General features: G+C 30.5%; 1 protein-coding gene across 2 annotated transcripts; it reads right to left on the bottom strand.

Annotated features, from left to right (window-relative positions):
- Nucleotides 1-238: 238 nt before the first annotated feature.
- Nucleotides 239-26,834, bottom strand: LOC143072195 (arrestin domain-containing protein 3-like). Of its 2 annotated transcripts, none has more exons than XM_076247019.1 (7): nucleotides 26,649-26,834; nucleotides 17,849-17,995; nucleotides 16,275-16,492; nucleotides 15,273-15,452; nucleotides 14,823-15,005; nucleotides 7,496-7,682; nucleotides 239-6,197 (listed from the first exon to the last, which is right to left on the bottom strand). In XM_076247019.1, the coding sequence occupies exons 1-7, from the start codon at nucleotides 26,764-26,766 to the stop codon at nucleotides 6,076-6,078; spliced, it is 1,155 nt and encodes a 384-aa protein (XP_076103134.1). In that variant the 5' UTR covers nucleotides 26,767-26,834; the 3' UTR covers nucleotides 239-6,075. The 2 variants fall into 2 exon arrangements, with proteins under 2 accessions (XP_076103134.1, XP_076103135.1); XM_076247020.1 differs by lacking the exon at nucleotides 17,849-17,995 and adding an exon at nucleotides 16,887-17,033 and having other exon boundaries at nucleotides 26,649-26,808.

Below are 26,834 nucleotides of genomic sequence, written 5' to 3' on the forward strand. Positions count from 1 at the left end.
CCACCAAACACAAAAGACAATTGGTTGAGAATTTTCTAGCTATTGTATGCATCAAAAGTTTTGCTTAGCAAATACCTTAATGTAGATATGAAGAGGATCAGACGAAAATTCAGGTGGTAATCAAATGACACACAGACCTTCAATCATGCTCAAATTTCTAAGGAAAAGAATTTATAACTTAAAACTAAAGACAATAGAAATATTCCTGACTTAAGACAGGCACAGAAACAATGTATCAGACTGTAATATGTTTTGTTTATTCTAGTATAATCAAACAAATATACAATTATGTTATAGCACAGAAGTTAATATATTGCCTATAAAAAATATAATGAAATAATTACAATGAAATAAATAGAAGTTGAGGATATAAAAGAATAAGGTTAAAAAATAGGTTTAAAATTTAATGAATATAAATGCTGAAACTACAAAAACAATTATGCAGGACTCAGTGACATACTTGATTAAAAATGTATTTATTTTTTGTGTATTTTATGTTGTACAATCAATAATTAAGCTATTTATAAGTAAATAATATTTTTTTTTAACATTAATTACTAACTTACATAAATTTTCTAGATTAATTATCTTTCCTTTTTGCATCTTTAAATCATAATAAAGTCAGAAACAGTGGCAAAAATATAAGAACTTTTTTCTCTCCATAAAATACTCGAAAATTTACAGTTTAAAGAGTAAAACTTTTTCTCAATTTGTTGTATGATAAGAATCAAAAGGTTTCATTTAAAAATAAAAAATTACCTTTTTAATTGCTTACTGTACATCAAATATTTCATGTAATGATTTTATGAAAATAAGAAACAGAATGATGTGTTCATCAATAAAATCACAGTATCAGTACCACTGTAATTGCATTTTAGTTGATTGTCAATTGTCATGCTTTAGGAGTCCACTAAAAAAGGGGGGGGGGGGTGTCGAATGGGTTCCGATCCCAAAATCCCAAACCAAAAAAATTGAAATCCTGATGTCCTGATTTTTAAGAAATTTAAATCAAACATCCGGAAATTTAAAAAGAAGAATTCCAGGATCCCAAAAGTATCAATCTATCAATCCATCCCAAGCTTAAAACACCTGATTCTGACATCCAGAAAAAGGTCTTGCCTATATGTTATAAAACACAAAATTCCAAAATTTTGTCAAATCTAACTATGGCAATCTTTATCCAGTGCTAAATAGAATTATAAGCAAGATCAAGATTAAGATCTGTTTATTATTTAAACCAATGACTATTTCAGTATTAAAAAATAATAACTTAACCAAGAACCAATTGAAAAAGGCATTTATGATCAGATAAATTTAACACAAGATGGCACGTTTCAATTCTTTTGCACCAATAAAATGAGGTTATTTCAGATACACATTTACAGTACAGTTCATGATTTGAAGAAAAGAAATGGTATTGACCTGTATTTGGAGGAAATATCTTTTTCCAGTACTTGAAAGTACAAATCATGATAAAAATAGTGTATGTTGAATTGAGTCCGTGTGACTCACTGTAACTTAAAACACTTACATTCACTGGGATTACATATACTTTTGATTAATTTTATGTACTGTATATATAACACATATATGTTTACAACATGTTTATTTCTGAACAAAAAATAATGAAACATAAACACTTCCACAAATTCTAAAAAATTCACTTTCAAGATAATTTTTTGTTTAACAGGAATGAGAAGCCATAAGTACCAGCATTTCTTTCGGGCTTTTGTCTGAAATATTGCAGTAAAGAAAGTATTAAATAAAAAAAGAAAACAAATTAGAAAACAAACACGGAAGACCTCAGTTAAAGAAAAACTTTGTTAACTTATGAACAGTGCCTTGGACAGCAACTATGGGTGATAACAAACACCAGCCAACAACTGGCTGTTAAAGGATGATGTTAATATGCATTAAATATTAAAATTAAAATATTAAAAAGAATATCAAAATAACAATGCCATCATGGGAGGAAAAAATAATGCAGCAAAGATTAATATCAAACATATTGATAAACAATTGAGGCCGACTAGTTAAAGAATATATTAGTTATATAAAATAGGCATGCATAGATACATATATATAATATTAACAACAGTGATAATGAGAAAATCAATCAGAAAAATAAAAGAACAACTGTAAACAAAGAAGTAAACAAAGAAAAAAGAATTCCTGAGATAGTTGAGACATTTTTCAAAGAAAAAAGTGTATTTATAAAAATGTCTTTTGGTTCCAAAATCTCCTTCTCACAGGAGAATCCATAAAAATCTCTTCACAGAGAGAATTGATTAAAATCTCCTTCTCACTGGAGAATTGATAAAAATCTCAGCAGAGAGAAATGATTAAAATCACCTTCTCACAGGAGAATTGATAAAAATCTTAGCAGAGAGAAATGATAAAAATCACCTTCTTATAGAATTGATAAATAAAAAGCAAAACAAGGTAATATGTTCACAGTAGGGTTTAATTCAAATAGTTCTCTATTTAATGTTTGGATATCAGTACATGTAACTGCAATGATCAATGAAGACTGAGATCACTTACCCATTTTTGAATGTGACACAAACTGTATCAATTACCAAAACCATTTGGTATTATTCCTGCACATTTTTTGAAAAAGAATTCTAAAAGAAATTTTGTCCAGTTTGCAGTTCCTTCTTAAAGCAATAAACAATGTAATAAATTTGTTCAGTTTATAACAAAAAGTTCTTACAAATTTGGTAGCATTTGCCCCATTTGTAAACACATCTTATATGCAAATAATACAAACTAAATTAGATGTCTAACATAAATAAATAATTTTGTTATCCTGGATATAACATTGTTTGGATTACACAAGATTCTGGTAAAAATCTATATTTGTCATATTTGTCATAAAACATGTTAAAGACCAACTTTTATAAAATTGCCTTCAAGCAATGTCAAATGTTACAAAATGTAAAAAACTGTATTTATAGAACTAATAAATAAGTGTTTGGTGTCATTAAACATATTAGAAACCAACTTTTACAAAGTTGAATTAGAGACAATCTATGGTGTATTACTAGATTTATTTCACTTGACTGGTCGGATTTTATGAAGTTCACTTATTAAAGACCAGTCCATCTATAGACAAGAGTTTTGGGATAAACTCATCCATGAAGTGTCCAGTTATTTGCCCCAAATCATTCACTCAGTTCTTTTGTATATGCATTTAGCGACACTGATAGGTGATAAGAATTCAATATTAATTATAATGGCAATCATTCTTATCACACACATCTTCAAATAGACTGTCCTTATGCAAATTAAAAAATAACCTCCGCCCAATCAGTTGAAATAACATTGGTAATAAGAAGAATGAATTAAACTGTATTTATAGAAGATATAAATAAGTATTGGGTATTAAAAAGTGTTTAGATTGTCATTGTTATGTATCACTGTTAACTAACTGGCACACTTAAATCAAATAATGAAGTTGGTCATTTAAAAAATACCAAAAAACAATTTGAACTTTGAATATGTAGAAATATGAGAGTTTTAGAGATTAAACAACATTTTATTTTGATTTGTCCAAAATAGAACTGTGTGTATATAATTGTTATCTAAATAGAACTGTTCAACGCCAAATAAGTTTAAGTTAAATATAGATATAAACTTATTCCAAATTCATTTTAAATCTCCTACTGAAAAACTAGGTAATTTTCTAAAAGCCGTTTAAATAATTGGATCTGTAAAATTGTTTCCATTTATATAATAGATATTGAATTCTATGTTTCAGCTGTTCTGTCCTGTCAGTTTGTTTGTCATGTCTTTTATTTAAGAATTGAATGCTTCTTTTTGTAACTTCATTGGAGTGTAAAAGTGTTGACCAAAGTACATTTTTCTGCGCTTCATTCTAAAAATGTGGGCACGGTCAATGCTTTTACAACCCTATGAAGTTACAAAAAGAAGCATTCAATACTTATAATTATATTGTTGAGCTAGGATCATAAAAACACAAATTTTATCAATTTTTTATTTAATTCACCTGTGCACTTTATTGTGGGACCTCGTGCTTTCACGAATGATAAGTTTTATTGTGTAATGCAATTTGCTTAAGGAATAACATGTGATGTGCAGTTAGCCAATCAGAATATGGTATTATAATGAAACATATATCTAATGTTATTATAACTTCTTGAAAATATAATATCTATTCAAATTCCAACTACATTATTCAATTCACAGAAAACACTTCAATTTAAAAATAAATAAATCTACCGGTATAATTTTAACTTTGAATTAGAAAATCATTTATACAAAATAATAACTAAGTTAAAGCACAATTAAGCAATTGGAAAATTAGAAGGTAATTAATAAATGCTAACAAAATGTCATCAACAACAACTTTAACTAACAACAACTATCTTATTGTTCATCTTCAAATAATCATACAACTACATATCAAATTATTTAAACAACTATACATTTTACATCTACAGAAACATTGCACATTCACCTAGCACATATTTTGTGAGTATCATTAGTAAATAACATTTTACTTGTAGTATTTGTGAGTAAAATTTTTCATGTAGCATTTATTAATATCATTTTACATGTAACATTTATTAATAGCATTTTACATGTAACATTTGTAAGTAACACTTACCATGTAATATTTGTAAGTTATATTTTACATGTAACTTAACATGCTACATTTGTTAGTAACATTTTACATGTAACATTTGTGTGTTTCATTTTATATGTAACATTTCTATGTAATATTGTATATAAAGTTACATGTTTGTATGTTTCATTGTAGATATAACTTTTATAAGTAAAATTTGTATGTAAAATATATACCTTAAGGATATATTTCTGTTCAAGTTTGTATGCAAATTAAATATCAGCAAAACTTATTTTTTCAATCAATTTTTTGAACTTTTCATGACCGCATATTACTCTAAAATGTAGGTAACTGGCTTTCAAACTCTATAAATTATTAATAATTTAATACCCATCAAAATATATTTCAAGAAGATTAGTTTTAAGTTTCTAATTTTATACATTTATCCTCTTTCTTTGGTAAAACGAAATAATTTTCATCTGATAGACTTTTCATTGGACTTTTATTTTGAAATTCTCTTCTTCAAGACCCCAACTGAAGTCTTTTTTTTACAAAAGGGTTGATTAATTTTGCGATTTCAAAGTTGGCAATAATTTTGAAAGAGATAAGTATGTATTTGTTATCTCTGTTCACAAAAGATAATTGCCATGTAACATGTCAAAAAGTTTCCATTCATTTTAATTTTTGAAATATATTGAGTTTTCTTTCTTGTTCTATTTTTACAGTGCATTCTATTGAATTAATATTTGATTGTCAACACAAAATATCAAAAATATAATGTTTAATTACTTCTTTGTACCAAAAACATCAAAGTGAAAACTGTAAAACATACATAATATTATTATTTGTTAAAAAATAATATTTATTTCACATGGTTTTGTTTTATTTGTCTTAACGAAATAATATATATTTCTATAAAAAATACACAACTCTTCAAATTAAAGGAGTTAAATAAATCACAATCTTTAAAAAGTTTAGCAGATAGCAAGTTTCATTGTTTGGTATTTGATCTTATAACAAGTTGTATCTGGATATTAATGATATTCAATTTTGAATACAATTTAAGTGACCCTGTTTCACAGGAGTAAGTTTTGAAAAGGGTTGTCTCCCATTTGTTATCATGTTTATATAGTTTTATCATCAAATTTTTACATTTGTTTTCTTTGAAAATATCTAAGTTTTTAATATTTTAAATTCAAGTGTAAATTTCTATTACCTTTTAATAAGGTTTGAAAATAACTATTATTCTAAAATATATGTATCTAAAATGTCATGGATAAAATATAACAAAGAACAATAACTCTTTCATAAGTGGGAGACAATTCACATTTAGTCAAAAATAAGATTTCATATTTTTCTTTAAACAATTACAACAATGACATTTGTAAAAAGTTCACAGTAAGATATACATTTACAAATATTACTTTATTTTATCGCTAAATTGTTGTAAGCATTTACAATAAATTTTTTGTTCAGAACTTAGATTTTTACGAGAAGTTGTAGTATGGGTATGCAGGAGCATATGACATTTGACCTTTTGTATGTTCATTGTCATCTTCATCATGCATGTCTGTTTTTCCAAAAACGCATTCTGCATACGATGGTGGAGCTAAAATATATAGAAAACAAAAGTTTAGCAATATAGAAAGATTCTACTGCTTTATCATGAATGATAACATTTTATCAAATGAAGATGATAACATTTAAAATGCTAAAACAAGTTAAAAAGTTAAGCTCTTAAGTTGTTTTGATATAAATATTTAATACTATGCATTTACACTTTTTTATGACAGTACTCTAAGATTTTTAATTTTTCTCTCAAGAAAGTTAGGACTGAAAAATCTATTCAGTTTTAAACTTCCAATGATTTAAAAGTTCCTAGTTACAATTCTAATCACAGGAATACAGGTTCGTATAAACAAGAATGTGTCAAAAGTACACGGATGCCCCACTCGCACTATTCTTTTCCATGTTCCATGGACCGTGAAAAAGGGTAATAATCTAATTTGGCATTAAAATTAGAAAGATTATACTATAGAGAACATATATACTAAGTTTCAAGTTGATTGGACTTCAATTTCATCAAAAACTACCTTGACCAAAAACTTTAACCTGAAACTCCCACTTTCATTTTCTATGTTCAGTGGACCATGAAATTGGGGTCAAAAGTCTAATTTGGCTTTAAAATTAGAAAGATCATATCATAAGCAACAAGTGTACTAAGTTTCAAGTTGATTGGACTTCAGCTTCATCAAAAACTACCTTGACCAAAAACTTCATGCTCAGATGGACGGACGAACGGAGCACAGACCAGAAAACATAATGCTCCTCTACTATCTTAGGTTGGGCATAAAAACGATATGATTGATACTGTGAGAAGCTTGTTTCCAGATCCTACATTTTGAAATATTTGTTAATTTTATGAATAAATGTTAATGTTTGAATCATCTACAGCAAACAAAATTATGTTTAAATTTAACAAATACCAATTTTTAATTAGTGCACGATCTCTGAGAATGATTTAAATAACCAGTGAAGGATAATCCTTGCTTCTACGTAGTGTGGCATTCCAACAATGACATCATTATAATATAATGTAGGTGGGATATATTTAGAATATCTCGTCATACTGATTTTTCCAGATTGTAAAAGAAATGTAAATAGTGTAAAGGAGAGCTCAAGATACGATCAATTCATGAGAAACAGAAAAGAAATTTGTAAAAAAAAGTGTTTAAAGTCAATTTATTCATTTGTGTGTCTCCTTCTCATCAATCAGTAAGATTTGTTGGGGGGTTTTTCCACACTATAAAAACAAAATGAATGATGTGAGGGGATGTCACTCTGGTCAACCCCATAGTTGATTGATGGCTTGAAGCTGTTTTTCCCCAAAAATAAAATCCTACTTACGTAATTCTGGTGCTGATGGAAATGCTCCTGGGCCTTGACCAACTACATTAATATTTACGTCATGGGGTGCAATAGCTGGCTGAGGCTGCATGATACTATGAAATGAACTTCTTAATGGTATTGATCCTATGATGATATCCACGGGAACTATTAAACGTTTTGACACACTAGACGGATTGACGTGTAACTGAAATAATAAATAAGATGATTATATCTAGGAGAACTATTAAACGTTTTGACACACTAAACAGGTTGACGAGAAACTGAAATAACAAATGCTGTAAACCAACTTATTTTTCACGGATACTTTATTTCTTGTTTGATCTTTTCTACTTCACCTTGCGGCTATTTAATTTTCGCGATTTTCTACTGAACTTAATGTGGTTTAATAAGGAAAGATCTAAGTTTCACATATTCGCAACAAATTATATTTGCGTTATTTTCTTAGTCGCGAAAATAAATCGCTCATGAAGATAAGTTTGTAATATGATGATATCGTCTGGAAATATTAAACGTGTTGACACACTAGACGGGTTGATGTGTAACTGAAATAACAAGCAATTTGATGATATCAACAGGAACTAATAAACATTTTGACACTTTAGACAGGTTGATGTGTAACTGAAATTACAATTAATATCGTGAAAATAATCTGTACGAAAAACTAGAGGATCTAACGAGCCTATGTCGCTCACCTTGGTCTATGAGCATATTAAACAATGACACAGATGGATTCATGACAAATTGTGTGTTGGTGTTGGTGATGTGTTTGTAGATTTTACTTTATTGAACAATCTTGCTGCTTAAAATTATCTCTATCTATAATCAAAATGGCCCAGGAGTGACTGGAAAATATTTTGTAAAAAACTATGAAAATTGTTAAAAATTGACTATAAAGGACAATAACTCCTTAAGGTGTCAATTGACCACTTTGGGCAAGTTGAATTATTTGTAGCTCTTACTTTGCTGTACATTATTGCTTTTTACAGTTTATCTCTATCTATAATTATATTCAAAATAATAACCAAAAGCTGCAAAATTTTCTTAAAATTACCAATTCAGTGGCAGTAGCACAACAACAAGTTGCCTGATTCATCTGAAAATTTCAGAGCAGATAGATCTTGACCTGATAAACAATTTTTCCCCATGTCAGATTAGCTCTAAATGTCTTGATTTCAGAGATATAAGCCAAAATCTTCATTTTACCCCAATGTTCTATTTTTAGCCATGGCAACCATCTTGGTCATGTTGGTTAGCTGGGCAGGTCACCAGACACATTTTTTAAACTATATACCCAAATGATGATTGTGGCTAATTATGGTTTAATTTGGCCTAGTAGTTTCAGAGGAGAAGATTTTTGTAAAAGTTAACGACAACGTACGAATGACGCAAAGTGATGAGAAAAGCTCACTTGGTCCTTTGGACCAGGTGAGCTAAAAAAGAGCTCTCATAAAAACAAATATTGATGTTACAAGACCACCACAAACTGTATGTATGTGTCTGTCCCAAGTCAGGATCCTGTAAGGCAGTGGTTGTCCTTTGTTGCTGTATTAATTATTTGTTTTCGATAATTTTTTTGTACATTATGCTGTTAGTTTTCAACTTCTAATTATGTCTGTCCTATGAGTGTATTTATTATACACAAAAACAGAGAAATTAATAACTTATCATACAGAAGACATCTTAGCATAGTTAAATCCTGTCGTATTTCAGGAACCTCAAGCCTTTGTTCGTCTTGTGTTTCTTAATTTTTTTGATTCATTTGTATGTTTCAGAGTTAAGTGTGGTGTCCATTTTTCTGGACTAGTATACATAATTGTTTATGGGCAAACTGGGTGTGGTATTTTCTAGCTGCATCAAACACCCATTCGGCCTTGGGCTGTTTTCTGTTTTTAGTAGATTTTGTGCATTTTCAATGATACTTGATTTCTATTTTACCAATGTCTGCATGCAAGCCTTATAGACCATTAGTAATTATTTGAACATTCAAATTTGTGGTTCACCTGTACCCAAATAATCCAAGAAAATTGGTATTCAATCAATAATAATGAATCACAGTATTCTACAAATAATAATGAATACTGTAAATTTGAAAACTTATTATTGCAATTTTGTCATTGTAGACTTTTTAAAAATAAATGAAATTTAAATTTTATGATTTTGAGAATCCATAATAAATCATATAAAACATTTCAAATTTTTAGAAATAATTAAGTTTACAACGCTGTGGCATTTTTAGCAATAATAACCAGATGCTCCGCATGCGCAGCTTTATACGACCGCAGAGGTCGAACCCTGAACAGTTGGGGCAAGTATGGACACAACATTTAAGCTTGATACAGCTGTGAATTTGGATTGTGATTAAATAGTTGACACAACATAGGTTATTGACACAGAATGAATGTGGTCGAAGAACTTAAACTTAAAACTTTAAAATTTTAAATTGGACATTTACCTATTATGGTCCAATATCCAAAATCTAAATACATGGTTAGATTCAGCATATCATAGAACCCCAAGAATTCACTTTTTGATGAAATCTAATAATGTTCAATTTTAGACCCCGATTTGGACCAACTTAAAAACTGGGCCCATAATCAAAAATCTAAGTACATGTTTAGATTCAGCATATCAAAGAACCCCATGTATTCAACTTTTGTTAAAATCAAACTAAGTTTAATTTTATGACCCTTTGGACCTTAATGTAGACCAATTTGAAAACAGGACCAAAAATTAAGAATCTAAATACACAGTTAGATTTGGCATATCAAACAACCCCAATAATTCATTTTTGATGAAATCAAACAAATTTTAATTTTGGACCCTTTTGGCCCCTTATTCCTAAACTGTTGGGACCAAAACTCCCAAAATCAATCATAACCTTCCTTTTGTGGTCATAAACCTTGTGTTAAAATTTCATAGATTTCTTTTTACTTATATTAATAAATTTATTGTGCAACTAGATGCTCCGCAGGGCACAGCTTTATACGACCGCAGAGGTCGAACCCTGAACAGTTGGGGAAAGTATGGACACAACATTTAAGCTTGATACAGCTCAGAATTTGGATTGTGATTAAATAGTTGACACAACATAGGTCTCTGACACAGAATGAATGTGGTCTAAGAACTTAAACTTAAAAACTTAAAAATTTTAAATTGGACATTTACCTATTATGGTCCAATATCCAAAATCTAAATACATGGTTAGATTCAGGCATATCAATTAGAACCCCAAGAATTCACTTTTTGATGAAATCTAATAATGTTCAATTTTAGACCCTTTAGACCTCAATGTGGACCAATTTGATAACCGGGCCCAAATATTAACCAGATGCTCCGCAGGGTCCTCCAGCTTTATATGACCGCAGAGGTCGAACCCTGAACGGTTTGGGCTAGTATGGACACAACATTTAAACTGGATACAGCTCTGAATTTTGGTTGTGATTAAATAGTTGACACAGCATAGGTTTCTGACACAGAATGAATGTGGTCTAATGAACTTAAAATGTTTTTTTTTTACTTTTGAGCAATTCACTTTGCTGTTGAATATTAATCCTATGATATTTGAAGAAATTTTCTTTTTCATTTCTGAAATCTGAAATAAGAAAAATTGAACCCCACCAATTTTTTTTCACCTCCCTCTTTCCCTTATTTCAAAAATGATCTCAATTCAAATTTCTAATGAGTTTTCAACAATAACTACTCATTTAAATACATCATAAAATATAAAATGTCAGTCATGATTTAAGTTTATTTTACTACTATTCTGGACAAAGAAAGATAACTCCAATGCAACATTTTATATTGGCAAATTTCCAATGGAATTTATTAACCCTTTCACCGATTGCTGCCCAGACAGAAGCTACTCTGAGACGATGGCTTCCCTGGCTACTATTACTTAAGTGGGAGATCTTCATAATAAATGTCAATAAAAACTTGTTTGTAGTTATTTGTGTATTTATTTCATTCACTAACATCATGTTCACAGTTTTGTTCATGTTTTGATAATTTATTCTTCATAAAATATTCAAATTTTCAAATTTTCGGCATTATCTAGGTGAAATTCTCAAAATTCTGCTCTAAGACCCCAAATCGTAATTTTTTAACCCAAAACGGCATAATTTTGAAAAATTTTATGAGGCTGTACAAATTCCTCGCACTGAACGATGTCCATTCCACGTGTTTTGTACATAAAACGACATTTTTTGTCAAAAAAGTATACTAGTTTGGCTTCAATTCTTCCATATTCTTTCAAAAAAAATGTTCCCTCATTTCAAATTCTCGTAAATTCCGTAAATTTCGTCTGATCTTGACACGGTTTTCAACAAACAGAAGCGCCATGTTTACACTTTCATCCTGGTATTCATCAAAGAAAGATAACTCATGTTTGCACTGTTTTGAGCGGGAAATATAAAAGAGGTATTCCGATCCCGGTAAAACGGGACTCATCGTCAGCTGTCTGAAGCGTGAATCCCGGTAAACCGGGACTCATCGGCGAAAGGGTTAATAACAAAGTTTTGGGCAAATTTCCAATATACATAATTTAAGAGCAGTTTAGGTGAGCTATTAAAATGAGTTTCAATTAACAACCTTACACTGCTTTTAAATTAATTTTTGTACATTAACATGGAAATCCTTTCCCCCCCCTTTTTTGCACCTTATTCCTTAACGGTTTGAGCCATAACTCTTAAAGTCAATTCTTACCATCCCTTTCTGGTATTCAAATATCCAAAATCTGAATACATGGTTAGATTCATCATATCAAAGAAATAAAATAAAGTTCAATTTTGGACCCTTTAGACCTGAATGTGGACCAACTTGATAACCGGTCCTAAATATTAAAAATCTAAATACATGGTATAGATTCAGTATATTGAAGAACCCCATATATTGAATTTTTGTTGAAATCAAACAAAGTTTAATTTTGGACCCCAATTTGGACCAACTTGAAAACTGGGCCCATAATAAAAAAACTAAGTACATGTTTAGATTCAGCATATCAAAGAACCCCAAAAATTTTATTTTTGTTAAAATCAAACTTTAATTTTGGACCCTTTGGACCTTAATGTAGACCAATTTGAAAACGGGACCAAAAATTAAGAATCTAAATACACGGTTAGATACGGTAAATAAAGAACCCCAATAGTTCAATTTTTGATGAAATCAAACAAAGTTTAATTTTGGATCCTTTTGGTTCCTAAACTGTTGGGACAAAGACTCCCAAAATCAATCCAAACCTTCCTTTTGTGGTCATAAACCTTGTGTAAAAATTTCATAGATTTCTACGGTATTAACTTATACTAAAGTTATTGTGCAAAAACCAAGAAAAATGCTTATTTTGGGACCTGTTTTAGGCCCCTAATTCCTAAACAGTTTGGACCAAAACACCCAAAATCAATCCCAACCTTCCTTTTATAGTCATAAACCTGGTGTTTAAATTTCATAGATTTCTATTCACTATTACTAAAGTTAGAGTGCGAAAACCAAATGTCTACAGACGACGACAACGAGGACGACAAAGACGCCGACGCCAACTTGATACCAATATCAGACCCAAAAATTTTCAATTTTTGAGGTCGTATAGAAATCTAAATACATGGTTAGATTCAGCATATTGAAGAACCCCATATATTCATTTTCTGTTGAAATCAAACAAAGTTTAATTTTTGACCCTTTGGACCTTAATGTAGACCAATTTGAAAACGGGACAATACTATGCAATTGAATATTTCTTGCTATTGCGCAAAACTGTGCAATTGAAAATTTCTTGAAAATTTCTTGCTATTATGCAATTAGATATTTCTTGCTATTGCACAATACTGTACATGTGCAATTGAAGATTTCTTGCTATTGCACAATACTTCGCAATTGAAGATTTCTTGCTATTGCACAATACTGTGCAATTGAAAGTTTCTTGCTATTGCACAATACTTGTGCAATTGAAGATTGCTTGCTATTGCTGAATACTATGCAATTGAAAATTTCTTGCTATAGCACAATACTTAATATAATAATTTTGGACCCCCATTTGGACCAACTTGAAATCTGGCCCCATAATCAAAAATCTAAGTACATGTTTAGATTCAGCATATCAAAGAACCACAAGAATTCAATTTTTGTTAAAACCAAGCTAAAATCTAAGTACATGTTTAGATTCAGCATATCAAAGAACCCCAAGAATTCAATTTTTGTTAAAACCAAGCTAAGTACAATTTTGGACCCTTTGGACCTTAATGTAGACCGCTAAGACCATTTTGAAAACAGGACCAAAAATTAAGAATCTGAATACATGGTTAGATTTGGCATATAAAAGAACCCCAAAAATTCATTTTTTGATGAAATCAAACAACGTTAAATTTTGGACCCTTTTGGTCCCTAATTCGTGGGGACCAAAACTCCCAAAATCAATCCAAACCTTCCTTTTGTGGTCATAAAACTTGTGTTAAAATTTCATAGATTTCTACGGTATGAACTTATACTAAAGTTATTGTGCAAAAACCAAGAAAAATACTTATTTGGGACCTGTTTTTGGCCCCTAATTCCTAAACTGTTGGGACTAAAACTCCCAAAATCAATCCCAACCTTCCTTTCATGGTCATAGACCTTATGTCAAAATTTCATAGATTTCTGTTTACTTATACTAAACTTATTGTGCCAACCAAGAAAAATGCTTATTTGGGCCCTTTTTGGCCTCTTATTCCTAAACTGTTGGGACCAAAACACTCAAAATCAATCCCAACCTTTCTTTTATAGTCATAAACCTTGTGTTTAAATTTCATAGATCTTTATCTACATTTACTAAAGTTGAAGTGCGAAAACCAAGAAAAATGCTTATTTAGGCCCTTTTTGGACCCTAATTCCTAAACTGTTGGGACCAAAACACCCAAAATCAATCCCAACCTTTCTTTTATGGTCATAAACCTTGTGTTTAAATTTCATAGATCGCCTCAGGGAAGATTAGCTTTACAGTTAACTGTGTAACCCTCTTTAAATAAAGAATTATTATTATTATTATTATTATTATTATTATTATTATTTACATTTACTAAAGTTAGAGTGCGAAAACCAAATGTCTTAGGCCGCTGACGCCAACGTGGTACCAATATACGACCAAAAAATTTTCAATTTTTGCGGTTGTATAAAAACCAAGAAAAATGCTTATTTGGGATCTGACATAGATTTCTATGTACTTATACTAAAGTTATAGTGCGAAAACCAAATGTCTACGGACGACGCCAACGTCATACCAATATATGACGTGGTCGTATTAAAAACTTGCAATAATTTACGAATTTACAGTAATGTATAGAGCATGAGCCAACTATACCTCTAAATGATATCTGATGTCTATGATGGAACATCCAGCCAGAAAGGATGGCGCAACAGGAGGGATAACTATCCTTTTGCCTGATAAGCTTTGTGTTTCACCAGGATGGGATCGGTCTAAAACTAGTTTTGTCACCTCCTGGGGAACTGATCTTGTTTTTGATGTTGCATGGAACAGCATGTTCTAAAAAGAAATGAAATAGTCAAAGTAACATAAAAATTGTCTTCAGACATCAAAAGTCACCATTCTATACTAATTTGTCTTGATTAAAACAAACTATAGTCAGTTAGCGATAAAAACAGCATATAAATGTACTTAGTAGGTTTAATTTTCTTTCATGGGTCGAAAGTGTCAAAAATCATACATTCTCCCCATATGGTGTCTATTAATGTATGCTGGTCTGTTGAGGGAGCTGAGCTAAAAAAAAAAAAATTTTTTTAAACTACTTACCAGATTAAGCCTGACCTCCACTGAACATTCTGTATCTGACAAATTCTGTATTTCCCCCTGAAGATAGATAGCTTCCCCTGGAACATATCCAGTTTTGTCTACTCTTAAAACACCAGTTATTGGCCCTGATTCACAACATAAACAACAAAGAGTCTTTGCTACCTGATTCTGCATTGGTCGCTACAATAATAATATTTATATATTATAAACAAGAATGTGTGCATAGTACATGGATGTCCCATGCCATCTATGATTTTCTATGTTCAGTGGACAGTGAAATTGGAATCAAAACTTTAATTTGGCATCAAAATTAGAAAGATCATATCATAGTGAACATTTGCACTGTTTAAAGTTGATTGGACTTACTTTATGAAAAACTACTTAGAACAAAAACTTTAACCTGAAGTGAGACAGACAGACAAACCAACATACTAACGAAGAGACACACAGACCAAAAAACATAATGCTCCCAAGTGGGGCATAATACAGATGCAATTCAAATTTTTGATGATTTGCTGAATAAAAGTTCTGTATGATTAATTGTTTTTTTTTTTTATTTACATAAACGGTTTTTGATCAAATTTGTTAATTTGTTAGCTACTAGATAATGTTATTTTAACTACAGTGTACCTTTTAGGGACGACATCAAAAGATCAATGTAAGATAAAAAACTTAATTCAAATAGTTTGGGGGTGGGGGGGTTGAACGGCTGCAAGATTTGGTTATCCGACATTGATTTTTACATATACCCCATTTGGGTCAATCAATTTTTCCCAAATTAAGTTAAGAGGGGGTGGGGTCAGTGAAAAAACTATATGAATTAAGTTTTTTATCCTACATTGAACTTTTGATGTAGTCCCTTATGGCAATAGGTCTAGTTATCATCTTTTGATTTCCGTTGTCTAAAAATAGAATACTCGTTCCTAGTGTGGACAGTGTATAGCTTTAAAATTCTAACATTATTCATTCTAGTATTAAAACATATATATATAAAAGTGTTACCGGAGCTTCTGGAATAGCATTCAAATCTAGCAGAGAAACAACTGTAAATGGTAGTTTAGTGTGATGATCAAATTTCCATGGCTTGTCAATGGTGGCCTTCAACATGTATCTGACCTGTCCATACTGGTGTTCAAATGAAGATGGTAAGGTGGGTGGCAGCATAAACTGGAAGGGAAAGTTATGTTGTCCACTAGGCAGCTTCTCACCATGTCCTAGAGCTAACATACAAATATAAACTATGAAAAACATTCTGTGCAAAAATTTTAAAAAATCACAAATCTCTTTATAAAGGACTATAAATATCTTTAAAATCATTTTTGTTTTATGTTAATTATTTTTAGATACATTGGGTTTATAAATGCAAAGATAGAACTGTTAGTGTTTGTAGCAGGACTGAAAATGCTTAAAAAATTTAATGAAATACTGTTCCATGCATGATACTCTAACATATTCCTAAACTTAAACAAAGCATCTAATCATAAATTTATATTTGAATTAACACTTTTAACATTTCTCAAGCAAATGTAAATGTTTTAATCGCATGACAAATTTCATTAAATTTAGCTTTTTTAAAAACATTGATGTTGGACAAGGTCATGATTCAAGCCTTACTTTTGCCATACAAGGCAGCAGTAATATCAAAGTATTTTTCATGAGCACTGTATGTAACTGTTTCTGTTCTCCGATCATCCCCTGTCCCTGTCTCGTGTTGCTCAGTCCAATGAACATTAGCATTGCCTTGAAATCTGAGACGAATTTCTGAAATAATGCAAGTATTCTAAAATTTTCAGAAACTAAGGTCGAAACATAAAACTTTGCATCACAGAATCTATCTAAAATAACCATGCACCCCCCTCTCAATAACTCATAACCAGAATCAATAAAATCATATAAAATTAATACAGTGCTCGAGAAACTACCTTGTTCAAATCAATAATTGTAATAAATATAAAATATCAAATTTAACACATTTATTATTCAATACCATTGTGTACATGATCATGTATTTTCTTTTTTAAATTCACTACAATTTATTTCAAATATCAAATAACAATTACTTTTGTATCCCAGGAGAGCATACTTTGGGTCCTTAATACAAATCATATGTTAATTTCCTCAATAAATGAATATTAGAACTTGCTGAAAGTTTTCCTTAATTTTGTTGAAATTTATTTGTTCATATTCAAATAAAATGTACATTTCAACAAGATTTACAAGCATGTCTTTTTTCATGCTTGTTTTTTGGGGTGTCCTTCATCTTTGTTCTTAATTTTTTTTTCTACCATTTTTCTCTTTTCTTTTTTAATTAGACTATTTTTCTCTATATATCTTTATTTATATTGAACATTTTTCTCTATTCTTAATTTACAATGATCTTTATCCAATATTTATATTTAATTATTTATCTCTATTTTTTAAAAATATTTTTGGACTATTTTTCTCTATTTTTTATCTACCAAAATTAGTACCCATGAAAATAAATGAATCCCTAGTATATTCTGGAATGTACATTTTGTAATTGTCAAAAAATAAACAAGGCTGCTATAGATATTATAAGCACATATTTTTCTTACACTGTCCATATAAAGCGACAGTAATATCAAAGTAGTTTTCCCGAGCCCTGTAATGTACAGTTCTTGTATGACGATTCTTTCCAGACCCTGATGAGTGTTGTTCTGACCAATGAACATTGCCATATCCTTCAAATTTGAGTCGAACTTCTGTAAGAAAATATGAACAAAAAAGTAAAATAAATATTAAAACACATTGATAAATGTAGGAGAAAAAAAAACTTGACAAAAAAATACCAATGAGTTTCATATTTACATACATATATTTTAAACCAACTTTATTTGAGGATACTTTATTTCGGTAGAATAAAAAAGATATTTTAATTTGCTAGAAGCCCTTTCTAGCCCAATTCGTGGCGATTTTATTTTACGATTCTAAAACAACTTGATTGAGATAAATAGGAAAAAACAAGTTCAAAATACCAATTATATTCGTGAAATGTTTCTAATCATGAAAATTTCTAAAATAATTCACTAGCAAATTTGTAGGTCTACATTTATTACTGAAATGTCTTGTCTTCTTAAATTCTTATGATTGAACTTATGTTGAAAGTATGTATCATGAAGGTTTAACTACAAGTAAACATAAAATTAACATTGTTAATCATGTCAAGGTCAGATGAACTCTGCAAGACAGACATGCACCCCTTACTATCATAACTTAACATAACATCTGAAAAACAGACATATTACATGTTCATGTTCATATGTAAGCTCTTTGACAAATGAATTTTTGGTTTCCCCTAACATGTGAAAATTACTAGGGTGGACAGGCAGGAAAAACATTTTATTTTATTCTATTTTTTAGTGAAAAATAATTTTTCCCCAACAGAGAATTCTAGTTTTACATTTTACATTGTGGTATATGCTATGTGAAACTAGAGATATGATAATTTAGCAATGTTAAAACACTTTAAAGAGATCATCTTTCTTTTTTCATCTGCAAAAAAATAGCAAACAAAAAGAATTGACACAGAGGGTTAATGCTGAGGATAGATACAGAATTGGCTTTGTAAGGGGAAATGATTAATCGTTTTTTACATGGCATAAACATTAATTTAAATACGTAGATTATAATGTGTGTAATGTTGATTTTATATTTGTGTTTCATTTAAAAAACTACGAACAAAATTACTATGGTTCATCACTTATAAATTTAATCATGTTAAAGTACTCTGTTAAATGATAAAATATTTCCTGTCTTTTCAACTGTGAGAAAAAAATTCTTCATGCAGTAAAACGAAAGTTTGGTGAATCTTTATTCTTATATCGTTCAAGGTCTGTGAATATGGGGTATTATTTCCTGTATTTTTTGTACTACTGTTTGCCTTGAAGTTTTAACATTTTCAATGATTTTACCTACTTATCTAGTGATACTTTACCTTACTTGTACATATTGTTAACATGGTTGATAAAACAAGTAAAACATGTCATGTATGACAAAAAAATTGATTTTTGAACGAAAAAAGAATGTGTCCCAAGTACACGGATGCCCCATCTGCACTATCTTTTTCTATGTTTCAGTGGACAGTGAAAATAGGGTAAAATCTCTACTTTGGTATTAAAATTTTTGGTATTAGAATTAGGGAACATGTGTACTAAGTTTCAGGTTGATTGGACTTCAATTTCATCAAAAAACTACCTCAACCAAAAACTTTTACCTGAAGCGGGACGAACAGATGGAAGCACAGACCAGAAATCATGCTGCCCATAAATGGGGCACAAAAAAGAAGTGATTTGACCAAATTGAAAGTAGGAAAGAGATTAGATTTCAGAATTTTTTAAAACTCAATTTCTACCCTTGGGATGGTTAAATCTCAAGACACACAGCAGTCATAGATTTTGCTAGGACATGCATATCTTATAAGAGGAAAAAGCTACAGTCTTGTGTACAGAAGAATAATGGTCTAAAAGCTTTTGAATTTTATCTAATTTTTGAACATTTGCTTATAGCTACCAGGTCTGTTACCTCCCATCTCATGTTGGCACCCTACACATTCCCATCCCACAATTTTCTCTCTATTAGGATTATATTTAAACGTCTAAGAATATAACTTAAGGAGGCTCGACGGTACAAAACTTTCAGAAAATTTTTAACATTTTTTTTTCATTATAACTTTTTTTTATTACACTATCAATTGTTACTTTATGATATGGTACAAAAATCGACAACAAAAAAATCAATTAATTTTGGCCCCGGAACACTTTTAAAATGTTTATATCATTGAAACAGCTCCAAATAATTTTAATTACATGTATCTCCGTTCAAAAATACCAAATTGAAACAACTTTTTTAACCCATCCATAACCTATTTTTTATTATTACTATTTTCAAATAAGCTGTACTTAAACTAAACAATTGTAAAATTTGGGCGACCTCTGTAATTTAGTTCTCTTTTTATCTTATATTACCAATATTTCTCCTATAAGTTCAACAGAAAATAAAATGCTCCACAGAGTACAGCTTGATACGACTGCAGAGGTCAAACTCAGAACAATTGGGGCCAGTATGGACACAACATTCAAGCTTGATACATCTAAGAATTTTGATTGTGATTAAATATTTGACACAGCATAGGTTTCTGACACAGAATGAATGTGGTCTAATGAACTTAAAAAAATTAAAGGAGTAGGTTCAGTAAGACCCCTTTTTGGCCCCAAAATATAGCAGTTTTACAAAGTTGTTAAAATGTAAACTTTTAGTTATTTATTGGACAGTAGAATGCTTCTGCTACATAAATATGGGCTGTTTTCGACATAACAATGCACATATATCGGGTACTAGAACCATAAAGTCATGCTAATTTACTGAATTCTTCACAATTCTAGCATTTTAGTTAAATTTTAGACAGTTTTCAGGTAAAACGAAACATTCGTGTTCATCCTTAATATTGAAATGTAAGTTGAATTTTCTGATAATACATAATATATATAAAGGTTGAGGATGAATACGGATGCGGCCACTTTTGTTTTTGACAAAAACCATCTGAAAAGTGACATTTTTCGGCATATTTGGTAGATTTTTCATATTTGAGCTTGAATCGGATCATTTTTAATGACTAAATCGGTTAAAATCTTTCACATAAACTAATTGGACCTACTCCTTCACCTATAATCAATGATTATGGTCCTATATTCAAAATCTAAATACATGGATTGATTCAGCATATCAAAAAATCCCAAGAATTCAATTTTTGATGAAACAAAGTTTAATTTTGAACCCTTTTGACCTCAATGTAGACCAATTTGATAACAGGCCAAAAATCAAAAATCTTAATACATGGTAAGATTTAACATATCAAACATGTCAAAGAACCCCATATTTTCAATTTTTGTTGAAATCAAACAAACTTTAATTTTTTACCCCAATTTGGACCAACTTGAAAACTGAGCCCATAATAAAAAATCTAAATACATGTTTAGATTCAGCATATCAATGAACCCCAAGAATTCAATTTTAGTTCAAATCAAACTAAGTTTTATTTTGGACCCTTTGGACCTTAATGTAGACCAATTTGAAAACAGGACCCAAAATAAAAAAAATCTAAATACACGGTTAGACTCGGCATATCAAAGAACCTCAATAATTCAATTTTTGATGAAATCAAACAAAGTTTAATTTTGGCCCCTTTTGGCCACTTATTCCTCAGCTGTTCAGGACAAAAACCCCAAACCAATCCCAACCTTCCTAAAGTAGTTATAAACCTTGTGATAAAATTTTATTGATTTCTATTTAATTATACTAAAGTTATTATCAAGAAATCATACGTCTTCGGACAACGCTGACAATGATTACGCAGATGACAACTACATGATATCAATATACGACCAAAATATTTTAAGTTTTGCGGTAGTATAAAAAGTACCTTAACGAAAATGATTGCTTCTTTCGAAAGCAGATTGTGAGCCTAAATGAACGGTGACCCCATTTTTTTATTTCAATTTTCTATTACATTTAAGTATATGACAAAGATCATTTATAGAAAAAACTAGCGAAATCCTATACATTTGTACTTAAAAAAATCGATTTATACCTGCGAGCCCCCTTAACCCTCTTAGTGCGTAGCTAAATTTCAAAACATTGTCCAGAAACGGGTCAATTTCAGTAAAAAATATCAAAAACATTAAATTGTTATACAGTCTTGTATAACAGCATGTTAACTCAAATAATTGAAGAATTACTAAACATAAAAAAAAATAAAACAAAAAATAATGTTATTTATATGACATGACGTAACGTCATAATGATGATCACGTCACGTCCTAAGGAAGTTTCGCGCTTGTCAATTAGTCAAGCACTTTGCAGTGTTTTGAAGAAAACGTTCAGTTTTTGCAAAACAGCACTATGCTTTAAGTCAGATTTACTTATTTTCGGTTGGTGATCTTAGATCAAATCAAATATTTCATTGGATAAAGCAAACATATATATATATATATATATATATATTAAGATGGTATTGCGTATGCCAAGTGTACTTCAACAAACATGACATATATACAACATGACAAATAATGTAAATAAAACATAATGCAAAATAAGAGAAAATTTATTACATGCTGTATCTGTAACTACAAGTCTATCTTTTGTATAGTTCTTCCATTATTTATGGTAAACTTACTGATACTTAGCATTGTTTTGAACTTTAAATTGTGGTTTTCTCATTGTTAATAACCGTACATACACAGTTGCGTGTAATTACAATGTACTTATATCCACTCCATTTGAAAGTTGTGGATAGTTGTCTTATTGCCAATCACACCACATCTGACATATCCTTTTTTATATTCAAATGCTTGTCTCATATATTTACAAATTTGGTTGGCATCAGCCATTTTATTTTGATCATTTAAATATGATACTGATTTGATAACATCAACTTTAATCAATTTTTGAAAACTTAAACATAAATTCTCCCAAAGGTTTTTATATTGGGGACATTATAAAAGGACATCGCACAATATTCTACGTGTTATCTCCACAAAATTTACAGAAACTTTCAGTTGCTAGTGCTTTATGTTAACTGTGTATCACCCCGTTTCAATAGCAAGTGATTGTGCACTTATTTTTGATTTGTAAGAAGTAAGTTCTCATATTTTTGTATATCAAAGCATAGGTAAGCTTTAAAGGCCAAACGATGAACAAGTTATACAAAACAATCTGAGTTAAATCATGTAAATAGTGCTGTGTTATTAGATTTACTATGCCCAAGTTGATATAATGTTATAAAGGATGTATGTGCCCAACATAAACATCGCCACACCTAAAAAGAAAAAACATTTTATTGGCTATAACTATGACGCAATTAGTTTTCAGTCTTAATTTTTTTAAGCAAGACACATTTAAGATAAATGGTGTTTACACATGCACACTTTATATATCCTTTTTTTAATAGAAATGTTTAAAGATGCCAAAAATATGTCAATACTGTGAAATGTTTTGCTCTGTATACTGTAAAATGTATTAGTCTCCGTAAATATCCTCCATCAGTGATAAACTGTAATCGTCTTTTTCCCTTTTCTGTGTAGATGATGGTTGCACAGACGCTAGTGTCATCACTTGTAATATTTCTTGTGTTTACTACTCTTATTATTTTCTATGATAAATTGATGTTCAGTAGTTGTCGTTTGTTGGTGTGGTTCATAAGTGTTTCTCGATTTTTATATAGAACAGATCGTTATTTTTTCCGTTGTTTTTTTTCAAACTAGAATTGTGTGGGGCCCTTTATAGCTTGCTCCTCAGTGTCAGCCAAGGCTCTGTGTTGAAGCATGTACTTTGACCTATCATGGTTTACTTTTATAAATTGTGACTCAGATTGAGAGTTGTCTCATTGGCACTCATACCACATCTTCCTTTATCTATTCATATCATATTTCATTTGTCATATTCATTATTATATCACATTGATGCTTGACGTATGACAAATCCAAATCAAACACACATTAGTACCTGCACGCTTACTAATTACCACCATAAAATCCCTTCTTAACTGTAATATCTTTGCATACCTCTATTTTTCATTAAGGTGTTGGGATCTGTGGGTGGTGTGCGCAATTAGCTGTATTTTTACATGTTTATGTTTTGTGTTTTTTTATTTTTTTTAGGTTCTGTTCTAATATTTTCGTTAATAACTGCTTAATTTCTTTGATAACTATTGTTCAATGGTATATTTATACTATTTGTAAACATCAATATGTACAGTATATATTTTTAGGATAAATAATTAGAGGGCCTTTCCGAATTTATATGCTTACTTCAATCTAATATTTACACATATATTTAGAAAAGATATTTTATTACATCTTTCGATTTTTATCCCCCACAAAAAAATTAAATAGCACGTGAATTGTACTAAGGAAAACATAGATTTTTGTTTAAAGCACCGTATTCAGTATCAGCAGGATAGATCATTATATGAGTTTTAAAAATGTTGACTGGTCTCAAATGTAAACATCGTATGGTGTTACTTCATTGAATAAATGTAAAGGAATTTCAAAATTTGCCGTTAAAAATGTAAAACTCTGATCTTCTATTGGTGTAAATACTGTTCTAATGTGGTGTAACTTTGAATCATTACAATCCACGCGTTATAAAATTATATATATAATAATCTTGAACACTTGTTTTAAAAGGTTGAAAGGCAGGATACAAAAAAAACTTTAACAGGAAATAGATTAAATTAGACATAAGTTTTCAGCAGCAAATATTTCAAAAGGTAACAACACTCGTCAAGCAAAAAATGACCGGAAAAATAAAGATAGCACACTCTTTTGTTTAGGTCCCAAGTCATGAGTCTGTAATTCAGTGGTTGTGGTTGGATCATGTCTGTCACATATGTTTTTATCATAAACTAATTTGTTATAAATTATGCCGTTAAGCTGGGGTCACACATTCCCGATTTTTACTGCCGTCCTTGACAGGACCATTCCTGATTAAAATTTATCAAAAGTCTGATCAAGATCCTATGAATCGTGGATGGAAATTCAAACTTTAATTTAAATTTGTGAAAAAAAAAAAATTGAATCACGACAACAATCAGATATTGTTCAGGAATCGTCGATATTCAACCATTTCCAAGCGAATTTATCCAGATAATCCCGTTCTAAATCCGCTTCTAATCCGATTTGTATCTTTCGCCAGGTAAAATTCGACCGAGTCTGTCACGACTGCGTCCCAATTTTACCAAATGTAATCCGACAGAGATCAGATAGTGACAAGACAGTGAACCGACGCTGACGGAAGTTATCCGTTCGAAAACTGACGGCATACTTGGGATGATCAGGTACTGTCGGAACATAATCCTATTACGGTCTGCTATATCACATTGCAAACGGCTTTGTCTGGTCTCAGTCGTATTGTATTAATTGTCTGGACTCTGACGTGGGTATCATTGACGAATTTAGAATTAATAACGGGACTGCTTCGGCAAAAACGGTTCGCAATCTACAAGATCTGAATGCAATCTGGACTCAATTGGCAGAAAAACAGCAATGAAAAATTTCTCCAGATCATTCCCATTCCACAGGACACCGTCCCGAATACACAGAACATAGTTAGGAATTCGATCAGATACAACAGAATCTGTCACGACATAGGCACGATTGTAATCCGACTAGACAAAATCGGCTGAGTTTCCCCGAATGTTACGGGACGCACCTTACTGTCGGGGTGCTTTGCCGAACTATTCGGACCCTTCCCGACTAGTAGGAATCTGTTGCGGATACTAATCCAATTTTTCACTTTTCGTGTCGTATCGCTGTATGATCTCAAACGGGAGCAATAATCGGCAATGTGTGAACCCCGCATTAGTTTTCATGCTAATTTTACATTTTTTTCATGTCGGGGCCTTCTCTAGCTGTCTTTACGGTAAAGGCTTTTCTCAATATTTGGCTGATTCCTGCACCTAATGGGTTTTCAATAACTCCATAGTATCTATCTATTTTTGCACATAAACTAAAGTTTATAATAACTAATAATGCATAAAAAAAACCATTTAAATGCAGAATGCTATTTTATGCCAATTTTACAATTCGGGTCGGTAAATTAATTGTAGACTTATTTACCAACGTAGACTTTTTCGTTGTTTAATTAATTTGTAAGAAAACCAAGGCAAGCGTCAAGTTCAATACTTAGTATATATGTGTCCCTCCAAATCTAAAAGAGTTAAGGACATTTGTTTTAAATATTTATTTATTGTTGGGCACAAGAACTAAAACCAAACAACAAAAATAATAACCACATGATGAATAAAATATATAAAATGTATTCAATAATTGAAGGAAAGTGTTTTTTCAGAAATATTACGAAAGGGAAAAAATAATCATTTTTTTTTACACAAAGGACATATATGCCTTTCCCGCAGTAAGCCACATGCTACTTATAATTACAAATTAAAATTAAAAAAAAAGCTAATCAACTGAAATCATGGTAATTAATATCTACTGTATTAGCCATGTATACATGTATATATCACTTAACTTTATAACAATACAAAAACTCATTATCTTTATTTTGTACTATAACATGATTTAAAGGAGTGCACATAAAGGGGAGCGATTGTGATTTTGGGCAAACTGACCAAGATATGTTTGCTTGGTTATTTATAGCTCTAAAAATTCTCAACACGGTTTTTGATAATCTTGAAAATCTATGAGTGCTATCGTATAGGTTTCGAAATAAAAATAAATTATTTGATAGTTTTACAGGTATTGCGAAATGATTTTGATTTCATATGTACATGAAATCAAAATCATTTCGCAATACCTGTAAAACTATCAGATTTTGAGAAAAAAAAATGAAAAATACCTCTCATTTTCATATCTGCGTTCAAATCAACATACACCTGTCCGTGAACGGGTTGTCCTGGGTAAAATATTGCATTCTGATTTTGAAGCTGAATAATAAATGCATTGAGCTTGCCCATTTTCAACTGTTGTTTATTTTTGACGTCCAAAAGTAGGGGAGGTCACCGTTTAACAAATGTTAAACTCC

The sequence above is a fragment of the Mytilus galloprovincialis genome, chromosome 4 (assembly GCF_965363235.1).
Source record: "Mytilus galloprovincialis chromosome 4, xbMytGall1.hap1.1, whole genome shotgun sequence".
Lineage (NCBI taxonomy): Eukaryota > Metazoa > Mollusca > Bivalvia > Mytilida > Mytilidae > Mytilus > Mytilus galloprovincialis.

Coding starts and splice junctions, on each gene's coding strand:
- LOC143072195 (XM_076247019.1), bottom strand. CDS start 26,766: ATGGGCAAGCTCAATGCATTTATTATTCAGCTTCAAAATCAGAATGCA. Junction 15,006..15,272: donor TGGAGGTCAGGCTTAATCTG/GTAAGTAGTTTA, acceptor ATTTCTTTTTAG/AACATGCTGTTCCATGCAAC. Junction 6,198..7,495: donor TCCATCAGCACCAGAATTAC/GTAAGTAGGATT, acceptor TATATATTTTAG/CTCCACCATCGTATGCAGAA.